The sequence below is a fragment of the Ipomoea nil genome, unplaced genomic scaffold (assembly GCF_001879475.1).
Source record: "Ipomoea nil cultivar Tokyo-kokei standard unplaced genomic scaffold, Asagao_1.1 scaffold0937, whole genome shotgun sequence".
NCBI classification, from domain to species: Eukaryota; Viridiplantae; Streptophyta; class Magnoliopsida; order Solanales; family Convolvulaceae; genus Ipomoea; species Ipomoea nil.
The window spans coordinates 34266-47500 of NW_017617365.1; the positions used below are offsets into that span (position 1 = coordinate 34266).

The following is a 13235-nucleotide window of genomic DNA, read 5'->3' on the forward strand; positions in this document are numbered from 1 at the left end:
TGTGCCATTAGCCTATATGTCGTGTGCATGACCGAATGTAGTCGTGTGCCACAGATTGTATGTCGCGTGCATACATTTGTTAATTAATAGCGTCTAGGTTCAAAACATGATGTTTACATGTATTCTTGTGTGTCATTATGTATTAAATTGTGTGCCTGATATTAATTTGTTGTGTGCCTATTATATGTCTGCACAGTCCTCTATATATTGTTGTCATTATTTGAACTCAAGCATATATATATATATATATATATATATATATATATATATATATATATATATATATATATATATATATATATATATATATATATATAGATTTGCGTTCAAATGAGGACAAGTATATTATAGAGGATTGTGAGGACAGATGTAGTGTGTGCCATTAGTCTGTATGTCGTGTGCATGGCCGAATGTAGTCGTGTGCCACAGTTTGTATGTCGTGTGCATACATTTGTTAATTAATAGAGCCGGGGTTCGAAACCTGATGTTTACATGTATTCTTGTGTGCCATTATGTATTAAATTGTGTGCATGATAGTAATTTGTTGTGTGCCCATTATTTGTCCTCACATTCCTCTATATATTGTTGTCCTCATTTGTATATATATATATATATATATATATATATATATATATATATATATATATATATATATTAAAACAGAAGTGTTATATTTCGTCTATCCTAGATATATATAAAATTTGATTTTGAAATTTGAAATCAGTCAAATTTCGCTTTATCTATCTACTATATATTATATTATATATATTATATATATCTACTATACTATCTACTATATACTAATAAGAGCCCAAGAGAGTTAGGCCTATAATGGGTAGAAAAATGGCGGTCAAATTTTTTAATCAAATGAATGGCTCAGATTGATCAGATTTTAATTTTTCCTTAAGATTTTCTAATTTATCTTTAATGAATATAATTATCCGTTATCTTTTCCGTTAAATATTATCTTTTCCGTTAATTTCTGTTAGTTCACCGTTAACTTTCTCATTGATTTCAATAAGAAAGGTCTTAGGTTCGAATCTTATTCCATTCAAAGTTTCTATCTACTATATATACTAATAAGAGCCCAAGAGAGTTAGGCCTATAATGGGTAGAAAAAATGGCGGTCAAATTTTTTAATCAAATAAACCGCTCAGATTGATCAGATTTTAATTTTTCCTTAAGATTTTATAATTTATCCTTAATGAATATAACTATCCGTTATCTTTTCCCTTAATTTCGGTTAGTTCACGGTTAACTTACTCATTGATTTCAATAAGAAAGGTCTTAGGTTCGAATTACATTCCAATCAAAGTTGGCATAATTAGTATTCTATTTTACTCTTATTAAATTAATTAAAATAAAAAATAATAATTTAGTAGCTACAACAAAAATAATACATATGCATCTCTTTAATTTAGAATTATGTGTCTACAAACTACAATGTCTTTATTCAAAAAAAAAATATATATTCATTATCAATAAATTAAATAAGAGAAAATAATTTCATTAGTTATATTGTCTTTATTTTTCTCCAATATAAAAATTCTTTACATTCAAATTCATCAATTGATTATATTCGCTACATTGTCCCTACAATGTCTTTATTAAAAAAAAATTATTCATTATCAATAAATTAATTAAGAGAAATAATTTTATTATATTGTCTTTATTTTTATCCAATGTAAAAATTCTTTACATTCAAATTCATCAATTGATTATATTCACTACATTGTCTATTTTCTTTTTTGTGTGCACTATTTTTTTAATTAAATATCAAAGTTATAATACAAAATAATGCTATATATTTATTTACAAAGTATTTTATTAATACCATGAAAAAAATTTAAAAATATAATTAATAAAGTCAATCACATTAACTACTTGAGGGATTTGTTGACAAAGTGAGTATTCAAATCACACAACAAATTGAAGTGAGAACTATCTCGCAATGTCCTTGTTTGACAATCAGCAGTTAGCGGTTATCATTAGCGGATTATATTAGCGGATTTGACTAGTGAATTATATCAACGGTTGGAAAAAAGATATTTGAAAAAATTAGCTGTTTAGATTAACATGTAAAATGACCTAAGGGTATACATATATTTAATAATAATAATAATAATAATAATAATAATAATAATAATAATAATAATAATAATAATAATAATAATAATAATAATAATAATAATAATAATTGTTTTTAAAAAATAAAAAATAAAAATATATAATGAAGCCAATCATATTAACTACTTGGGGATTTATTGACAAAAAGTGTATTCAAATCACACAACAAATTAAAGTGGAAAACTAACTCTCAATGTCCTTATTTGTCAATCAGTGGTTAGCTCTTCAATATTAGTATATATTTAATATTTTATGCCATAATTTTTATTTGCTTTCCCTTATGTCCTGTATTTGGTTTCAACCATACCTATACAATTATTTTATTGACAATTATAATCAATCTTAACTATATTATCTTGCCTTTGTAAACTTAAAATTACCTATTTAAATACGTAAATTCAACATTCAATTATCTATGCATAGAGCCGTCAAAACGGGCTTAGCCCGCCGGGCCGGCCCGCCCCGCCCTTACTTAGGTAGGGGGCGGGTTTTGAAAATAGAGGACCGTTTAGGAGCGGGCTTTTTTGGTCCGCCCCGCTTAGGCCCGCGGCCCGCCAAGCCCGCCCCGCGGGCTACCCGCCATTATTTTATTTTATTTTATATAAAACATTTTTATATAAAATATGCACTTTAAATTTATTTTTATGTGTAATATTTTTGGACTTTGTAGTTGTGACTAGTTTGATGTTTGATAAACTATGAACTTTGAACTTTATGTTTGATTATTATGTTTCATGTGAGTTATGACTTATGTATCAATTTATTTTAATTAATTTGATGTTTGATGAACAATTTTTTTTTTAAAAAAAAAAAGGTTTTGGGCGGGGGCCCGCCTAGCCCGCGGGCCATTGGCGGGGCGGTCCGGGCCTGTCAAACCTAGGACCGTTTAGGAGCGGGCTTTTTTAGCCCGCCCCGTTTAGGCCCGCGGCCCGCCCCGCCAGCCCGTATTGACAGCACTATCTATGCATGAACAATTCCAAAACAATCTTGCCTTGATGTACTTTAAAGTACTTATTTAAAAAAAAAAAAAAATTAGGCATTATCCCAATCGCCTCCTTATAAAAACCACCATGCTATGTTGATATATGTAATTCCTACATTCCCGTGCTATTTTTGAGTGCGAGCGTGGAAATTAGAAAGAATAAATCCGTTCAAAGATAAACAAAGAAGCTTCAATTTCTTTCTTTTTGTTTCGCTCATCGTCCAGGGTTTATCTGCACGTATTCTCCGAAAACCCTAGTTTCTCAATCGGACTGGCTTTCTTCACAGTTAAGAAAACGAATCGCTTCCACCCCACCATGAAACCTAACGTGATCGTCAAGGAAGAAGTTTTGGAGGAAGTTCGGAACGTCGTCGAACCCGCTGGGAAGGCTAATGCGATTTGCATAAGCATCAGCAGCGGCAGTAGTTGTGGTTCTTTGGACAACCGTTTGGCCGATTTCGACGAAGACGATGATGATGATGACTCGGACGACATGGAAGCAAGTTGTCATCGTCGGAAGAAGCCCAGACTGATGGAGTCGGTGCTACCCTTGGGATTCTTGGATCCTCTCCCGCCCCATGAGCGCGCTCGGTTAAATTCCCAGATCCAAACCGCCTTGCCGTTGAGTACTTCTCACCCTACTAGCATGGCGGATTCGAGTTCGGGTTCGGGGAACAAGCAACTCAAACGGAAGGCAGAAGCTGCTTCTCCATTGTTTCAGAGCTGCAAGCAGTTCTGGAAAGCTGGGGATTATGAGGGAACCATTTGTCCCGCTCCTCCCTCTCATTCCGGTAATAATATAATCATGCACGAATTCATATATATATATATATATATATATATATATATATATATATATATATATATATATATATATATATATATATATATATATTTTCTGTTTTGGCTTCTGAATTTGTAGAATCATTGGTTTTTGTTTGGTCACAACCATATCGATCGCATACATGCAGTTGCCATGGATCATGTCAGAGTCCATCCAAAGTTCTTACATTCAAATGCCACAAGTCACAAGTGGGCTTTGGGAGGTAACGAAATTAGTTTTACAGGAATGGGTGATCTTATATTTGTCTATATATATATATATATGTTTTCTGATAAATTTGTTGGCATGCATACAGCTTTTGCAGAGCTTCTAGACAATGCTTTAGATGAGGTATATATGTATGTTGTATAGCACCTTTTATTAGATCGAACTAGCTAGCTAGCTAGCTAGCTTAGTCCCAAAATTTACTTCTTAATTTGACTCATATATACACACGTGGTCCAGGTCTGCAATGGAGCAACATATGTCAATGTCGATGTGCTGAAAAGTAATAAAGATAGGAATAGTATGTTACTGGTTGAAGGTACGTATAGTACATCATTCATTCTTTAGTTTGCAGCTGCTCCAGATAAGATTTTCTGTGTTTTGCATCAATGGTTACATATATTTGGTCTGCAGATAATGGTGGTGGAATGAATCCTGATAGAATGCGTCAATGCATGTCTCTCGGCTATTCTTCCAAAAGCAAATTGGCGAATACCATAGGCCAATGTGAGTTACATAACTTTTTCGTAGCTAGCTTTTTCTGTAAACACAATATATGCAAGTATTAGGTTTAAACCCTAAACCCCTTTCCCGAGAGGAGGTAAATCGTGGACCTGCCTCAGTGAGGCAACTTTTGAGTGCATGCTTTTTGCCCATTATGTGAGAGGAGATAATAAATCGGGAAGCCTTTGAGTGCATGCTTTTTGCCTCAAGAAATTCGGGTACTTGTTAGGTCACTACACCCACACTCAACCTTTCGACCATTATATTGAGCTATGCCTAGGGGCTAACGAAATGCAAGTGTTATGATTATATATATTCAGATGTTCCTTAGCTTGATCGTATTGATTTTTGGGTAATTTAACAGATGGGAATGGGTTCAAGACAAGTAGTATGAGGCTTGGAGCAGATGTGATTGTGTTCTCTCGTTGCAAGGGGAAAGATGGAAGAAGGTACTCACTCTTAGCTTCGATCGATTCATACTTAAAATTAGCTTACTTGTGTGATTTTTTTACTATATATTTGATCAACCACTGTATGATTGATTATATTCATCAGAAAGGTTTAATTTTGTTCTTTAATTTTCTTATCTGTAGCCCAACGCAAAGCATTGGGATGCTATCTTACACATTTTTAAGGGGAACGGGGAAAGAAGATATTGTTGTTCCCATGGTATGATTATCTTTTTCTTTTTTTCCCTTTTTAATATGTTTAATTAGTAGAGTGTTCCTTGGGGGACGGTTTCTAGATCTATACAAATGGAATGGATTTTGAGGCTAAAATGCATTCCCCATCTATACTTTTGTGGCATTTTCTCCTTTCTATAACTTTATGAATCAAAATATATATGGGCTATTCCTTTCCATGCATGTTTGACCAAGTAAATCTTAAAATTTATTGTTGGTGAAGATTGATTTTGAAAAAAGAGGAGAGTCTTGGGATATGATGGTTCGATCTTCTGCCAATGATTGGAAAAGGAATTTGGAGACTATAGTGCAGTGGTCTCCATATGTAAGTGAAGATGATCTCCTAGACCAGGTAAGGCTATTTTATATATATATATTATCCCTAGTCTTGGACTTGAGTTTCCTTTTAGTAATATTCATGTTTGCTTAATTAATTAGCTTGCTAATTAAGTTCACCATTTAATTTGTTGTAATTTTGTATGTATGTAGTTCAATCTTTTGAATGATCAAGGTACTCGTATCATCATATACAATCTTTGGGAGGATGATGAAGGATTACCAGAACTTGATTTTGAAGCAGATAAACATGTAATTAATTAATTAATTAATTATTAAGTTGTTACTTTTTCCCAAAAGGTTGAATTCCAACCCTGCATGCAGGCATGGGTCGGCCCCTTCAATTATGTTCCATAATCCGCTCGCAATATTTATTGTCTTGTTTGTTTGGCTCAGGACATTCAAATAAAGGGTGTTAACCGGGATGAGAAGAAGATCGCGATGGCAAAAACTTACCCCAACTCTAGGCATTTTCTGACATACCAACATTCTTTAAGGGTAATCAATTATATATATATATATATATATATATATATATATATATATATATATATATCTCAATCTAGCTTGCACCTGAACCTGCACCTGACCTGCACTCAATCATTTGCTGCCTATAAAAAAAAATAATTTGATTGTTTTTGCTAGAGTTATGCATCCATACTGTATCTGAAGCTGCCAGCAGGATTTCAAATCATTCTGAGAGGGAGGGATGTTGAGCATCATAATGTAACCCATGATATGATGATTTCCAAAGAAACCACATATAGGCCAATACCTATTGTTGGTAGTGATGCTCCAAAGGATCCAAATGTATGTATATATGCTATGCTTTTAAACTCGCTCATCATTCACTTCTAGCTACCTAATCCCTTTGTATGTATGTATGTATGTAACCAGTTGTTTGCCGTAGTGACTATTGGTTTTGCAAAAGATGCCAAATATCACATTGATATACAAGGATTCAACGTCTACCATAAGAATAGGCTCATTAAGGTAAGCTTAATTGCTAGCTCCGATCCATTTTTCTTTTTACATCAGATCAGAGTTAATTAGGTTTCTCTGATCACAAATATGCATGTTTTCCTGTCATCAGCCTTTCTGGAGGGTTTGGAATGCTGCCGGAAGTGACGGCCGTGGTGTAATAGGTATTATATCTTTTTCAAAAAACACATACTATGTCAACTCTTATTCTCTATCTTCAACTTTTACTCTCACACTTAGTTGCGTAAATCACTGCTGAAAATTATGAAATTTCCGATCATCTAAGTGATCTTAAATCAATTTGAAAGTAAAAAAGTGGTTGAAAATAGTAACAAAGGCTTTTCCGGATACCAAAAGTGATCGGAACAAGGCTTTCGACTTGATTTAAATCACTTTTAGGTGGTCGGAAATTCCATAATTTCCAATAGTGAATACGGATTGACCCACCCCACTACGGGTTGAAATTTTTTGCGTGTTTTTGCTTGCCTGCCTGCGAAGCCCGCGAGCTAGAATTCTTCAAAATCCTAGGCGGGCTTCCAGGCCCCGTGGGCCAACTTCAACCCTAACCGCCCCACCGCAAAGCGGTTTAGGGCTGGCTCGCAGGTTTTGACCCATTTTGACACTCTAACACACACTTTCATTCAAAAAATGAGGGAGTAAGAATTAATGGTAGAACTCTTGTTTCTAATGCCATTTACATTCTATCTGTTGTGTATAACAGGCGTCTTAGAAGCTAATTTCATAGAGCCTGCTCATGATAAGCAGGGTTTTGAGCGCACTATAGTTCTCACAAGACTTGAGAATCGTTTACAGTACATACAGAAGGAATATTGGTCAGCAAATGCTCCTATTATTCATACAATAATAATATAATGTTCAGCTTTCTATTATTAAATGTTCTATGGTCCATTTGCAGGTTGACAAACTGTCATCTAATTGGTTATGCAAAGAGACGTGACAAGAAAAATAGCTCTCCGCCTGCTAAAACCAAATCTTCCTCCAAATTAAACCCGAATAATAATAACCATTCTAACAAAAAATCGAATTTGAAAACCAAAGTGGAACATGAACCAGTTGCAGACACCAGTGAAGAAGAAGAGATTGCTACAGTTGAGTGTAGGACAGAAACAAGAAACCCATCCCAGCTGGCATCAAACCCTCAGCAAGAATGCCCCCCATCTAACAGGAAAACTGAGAGAAACGCTGGAGGAAGCTTAGCTGTGACTGTAAGTTCTCCTTAATTATTCACATGTTTCCCTCTTTCAAAAGAGTTACATGTTCTATAAATATTTCTGTGCTGAGTCGTTAAAGGAAAAAGTGTCGAATAAGCCACTAGACTTAAGCCACTGAACTTAAAAAGTGTGCAATTGAACTATCAAAAAAGTAAAATATATATGTGTAATTGGAGCATTTTTTTGATTTCTTTCAATACAATTTGAGTTAAAAACATTTTAATCTTTACTCCCAACTAGTATGATAGATGAAAAGACAGCTCTTAGTACTACATACCATGTAAGCAATATGATCGGATTTTATCTTAGAAAAATTGAAAAAATGTCTCAATTATATATATTTTGCATGTTTGATGATTCAGTTAACATTTTCTAAGTTCAGTAACCTAATTGCATAAAAGCAAGAAGTTCAGTGACCTATTTTATTTACACTTTTTCCTTTCTATAAATACTTTTCCTTTAAAGGGATTTGCCCTTTGTTCATATTTGTATTCTAATGTGTCTCCTCAAGAACAGATGACAAGTGTCACCGGAGACGAACAACAATTAGATTATACTCATCTGGTGTTGATACAAAAGTTGACGGAGGAGAATATTGAGCTCAAGAAAAGGTGAATAATAATATTTGTCCGTTAGTTATGAGAAATTTGTACCGTGTGCTTGGGTGTGTGAACTTGAGCCCCCCAACTCCTTTTAACTGTTTTTACTTTTTGCAGTATGGAGGATGCTCTGAAAGAATTGCAGTACGAAAGGGACAGAAATAGGATTCTGGAAAACAAGGTAAAAGCTAATTAATTACGGAGTAATTATTTTGTCATTTTCAAAATTTAAGTCTTTGGTTTTGGCTTTGGCTCTGGCTAGAGCCATGAAAACGGGGTTAGCCCGCTCTGCCCCATGAAAAAGGCGGGACAGGCTTTGATATTTTGGTTGGTGTACCTTTTAGCCCCGCCAACTTGTTTTGACATCTCTAGCTTTGGTCTTTGGAAATGTCTGAGATATATCCACATACCATAATGAAAATTTTTATAAGTATTGTTCATGCTTCACTGCTTGAGCACATAAATGGAGTTCTAACTGGACTTAACATTGATCGTTACGCTCCGCTATCAGCTCGTGGAAGCAGGGAAAAGGACGGGATTAATAGACGAAGAACTACAAGTTTTCATTGATAAGTTTGCAGAAGAAAGAAATCAAAGGGAAGAAGAGGAAGAGAAATTAAGGAAAAGACTAAAGGTTAGTTTTTTATGTTAGTGAAAAGATCAGTTTTTGCTACGTGAATATTGTGATTGTGATATTCCTACATTTACTTATTTACTTTTAATTTTACCATATTTAATTCTACAACTTTTACTAATATTGCACATTTGGTAATCTAATTTCACAACAGTAGCTATAATATAAAGAAATGTTTATATAAATGCGTAATAAAGAACAATTTGATGGAAATTTTTTCGAAAAAATTAAATTTTTAATGTTATATTGTTTTATTATGCCATTTACGAACTTCAAAAAGAATAGATAATTGAGAATGTAAAATTATCAGCCTTAAGGAAACATAAGAGAACTAAATGTGACAATATCAAGTCATAATATACTTAGGCTCTTTGGTAAAAGAGTTAGCCTATTAGTTAATTTTGACTTATTTGACCACTATTAGTTGTTTGACTGGTTAAACAATTAATATAAATGTCTGATTAATTAGCTTTTTGTAACAACTTGTTTCAAAATGCTAAAATTCTAAAAACTGGTCAAAATAGCTTTTTCGATTAGCTTTTTTGAGAAAGTCAGTTTGTATGTAATCAGCTATCAATTAACAACTAATTTACCAATCAGTTAATGTTATCAACTAGCCAAACTCACTAACCCAATTAGCTAATAGCTATCAGCTAACAACCATTTACCAAACATCCTCTTAATGTTAGCAATGTTACATTAGCTGTAGAATAAAAGTGGAATTTTATGTAATTTCATGAGTTTTATTTTACCCCTTTTAACTTTTATTTTGATTTTGATTTTGATTGGAATTCCATGGCCTCTATTGCTTCTGTGGTTAGGATGCTTCTGAGACCATACAAGAATTGCTCAACAAAGTGAAGATGCTAGAAAGTAAGATGGTAGTACGTTGCAAAAGTGAGTCCTGAGCCACCAAAATGAAAGAGATCAAATATGCATCATGGTTATGCTTATTCTTCCTTAAATGGTAGAGATATTGTGAGTGGTAAAATCCTACCAGACAAATACATGCAATAGTGCAGTACTAATTTTCCCACCTTTTTCTGGATTAGTATGTAGGTTGTGGGGGTGGGTGACCCATTATGAAACTTAAGTGGATTTGTAGCCATGGTTACCATTTTTTAGGACTGTGAGAGCCATTCTTGTATTTCTAGATTTTGAGCCTTCCAAATGTATATGATTGACTTGAATAGCACCTCCTTATGTTTCAAAATGTCTTGCTTTTCTTTTATTCTTTTTAGGATTATGATTCAAATTGGCCACTGAACGTCACTTGAAAGTGTAATTAGATCACTAAATTAAAAAAAAAAAAAGTGCAATTAGATCATTGAACACTCCAAATGTATGTAATTTCACTTAATAGCAAGTTACTATCTGTTTTATCGGGTTGTCTGCTTATGTGGATGGTGAGTTGGAGTTTTTCAATAATTTTTAATAATAAATTTAAAAAATAATAAATTTTTAAAAAAAATAAAAAATTGACCTAGTTGAGATCAAGTGTAAAGAATCAATAACTTGATGTGAACATTTTCTTAGTCTTGCATTATGATATAGGACAGTTTTTATACAATTTTATACATCACTCTCAATAATTATATTATAGAATATAAGGTTCAAATTGACCACTGAACGTAACTTGAAAGTGCAATTAGCCAACTGAACGTGATTTTTTTTTATTTGTAATTATAAAATTTAAAAATAAAAATAAAATTAAAATAAGTGTTTTTTATTTTTTATTTTTAAAATTTATTATTAAAAATTATTTAAAAAATGTCAACTCACCATCCATGTAAGCAGGCAACGTGACAAATGGATGGTAATATGCTAAGTGTTTGGTTTAATTGATGGTAATATGCTAAGTGTTTGATTTAATTGCACCTTTTTTTTTTTTCTTCAGTGGCTTAATTGCACTTTCAAATTTTGTTCAGTGGCCAATTTGAACCTTATTCCTTCTAAATATTATTTAACACAAATAAATGCATTCTCTCCAATTTAGAGGGTAGATTCCAATCTTTGATAAATTTTAGTATCCGACCCTTGATATTTTTGTCTTAGAAATTTATATAGTAATGGAGATTAATGTTTCAGATGTACTACTATAAAAAACTTAATTAAATAATATTTGGAGTTGTAGAATTATAAATATTATTTTAGTTTGGTAGAAAATTAATTGAAAAATATAAATTTTACGGAAGGTTGGAACTGAAAAGTACTCAATTCCGGAATCAAGAAGTTAATTTTCGAACAATTGACTCTGAAAAATCAAAGATAACTGTTTGAAGGTCATTAACCATTCGAACAGTAAGCAACCATTCGGATAGGAAACTGACTTCTCAGATACATGCATTGTACTTAATCATCAGGGTCGGCCTATGGGCATGGGCAAGCTGGGCACCTGCCGAGGTCCCATCTCTAGAGGGGGGCCATACAATATATTAATATATTATATAATATATATATTACTCCGTACTTAGTAAATTAGTAATTTAGTATTTTGTATGTATTAAAAAAAGACGAAGAATAGACGGAAGACGAGAAGACGGAACACCGAATAAGAGACATTGTACACCCACGCTGCCCTCTGCCTCACCGGTCGCACGTACACCACAGTCCACAGCAATCATTCAATTCTTTTCAACGGTAATAATGAAGTTATTAAAAGCTCAGAAGCCAAATAATAGTCTTCTGCCTCGCGCCCTCGCCTTCCACCTTTGTCACTCTCTAGTTTGCCAACTTAATCTCAGTAATCTGCAATTGCAATTTGCAAAGGATTTTATGATTTAAGATTTTTTTTTTTTTTTTTTTTTTTTTTTTTTTGAAAACTATGATGCAATTGCAATTGCAAATTTGCAATACGCCGCCCTTAGCCTTGTTGAATGCCGTATTGTTTTATTGTTGTTTTGTTAGGAATTGCAGAGCAGATGTTGTTTTGTTAGGAATTGCATGGCAGATTAGGTATTTAGGTTGTAAGTCATGAAATTAAGAATTGTTATTTGTTAGGATTTAGGAATTGCAGATTAGGAATTGTTGATTTGTTTTTTAAGAGTTGAGACTTTTAATTCTATTTCTTAGGATTTTTAGAATTCTTATGTATAATGAAATTGTAAATTTATTAGATTTATTATATGAAGATTGGTTTTATTTTATTTTATTTTGTAAGTTTTGTAATGTGTTTATTGAAAACCTACTTGAGATCTTCAATGTCACAAGAAAGATTTAATGGTTTGGTGATTTTGTGTATTGAGAAAGATATGCTAGAGAATATTAATCTTGATGCAATTATAGATGATTTTGCATCAAGTAAAATACGTAGAAATTTTTTGTTATGATTATTTTTGTATTTAAAAATTTGTTGAAAATTTTCTAATCTTATTTCTTGTTATTTGATATTATCATTTTTTTTAGTATTATTAAATTTAAATTTTAGTTTTTTCATATAGGGGCCTTTTTAAAAAAAAAAAAAATTCGCCCCGACCGAACCTATAAAATATTTGGACTGATCCTGTTAATCATTCCGATGGATTATGTACTTGGCATTAAAATAATATACATTGTATTCAGGGGATGTACATTATTTTTGTTCTGAGTGTACATTATATTGTATAATGTACATTCAATACAAAAATAATGTACATTTAGTATATTAAAAATGTACTTTTTATTATGGTCCACATAACATTGCGTGGACCATGGTCCACACAATAATTTGCCCCTCAAAGAACATGCTCTTCCACCACCAAATTAAACATTTTGATCAACAATGGCCCAGATTTCGACAAACAAACTCGTTATGTTTCTGACTGCAACACCATCAAAAGGGCAAATTATTGTGTGAACCATGGTCCACACAATGTTATGTGTACCATAACATAAGTACATTTTTAATATACTTAATGTATATTATTTTTGTAATGAATGTACATTATACAATATAATGTACACTCAGTACAAAAATAATGTACATCCCCTGAATACAATGTACATTATTTTTGTGTTGAATGTACATCATTTTTATACTTAATGTACATTATTTTATAGTATACAAAATATGGTCCACACAACTTGTATGGACCATGGTCCACACAATAATGATTGTCTTTTAGGAGGCA

At 32.6% G+C, this 13235-nt stretch overlaps 1 protein-coding gene across 1 annotated transcript; it reads left to right on the top strand.

The window, feature by feature from the left end:
* Positions 1 to 3425: 3425 nt before the first annotated feature.
* On the top strand, positions 3426 to 10272 carry LOC109179577 (protein MICRORCHIDIA 7-like). The gene is made up of 19 exons (XM_019329081.1): positions 3426 to 3900; positions 4081 to 4155; positions 4249 to 4283; positions 4398 to 4476; positions 4572 to 4664; positions 5026 to 5110; positions 5255 to 5330; positions 5568 to 5696; positions 5834 to 5932; positions 6077 to 6178; positions 6326 to 6472; positions 6578 to 6673; positions 6774 to 6825; positions 7383 to 7494; positions 7578 to 7887; positions 8410 to 8504; positions 8610 to 8673; positions 9004 to 9126; positions 9948 to 10272. Exons 1-19 carry the CDS (start codon positions 3426 to 3428, stop codon positions 10032 to 10034), a joined length of 2334 nt encoding a protein of 777 aa, XP_019184626.1. The 3' UTR covers positions 10035 to 10272.
* Positions 10273 to 13235: the final 2963 nt, after the last annotated feature.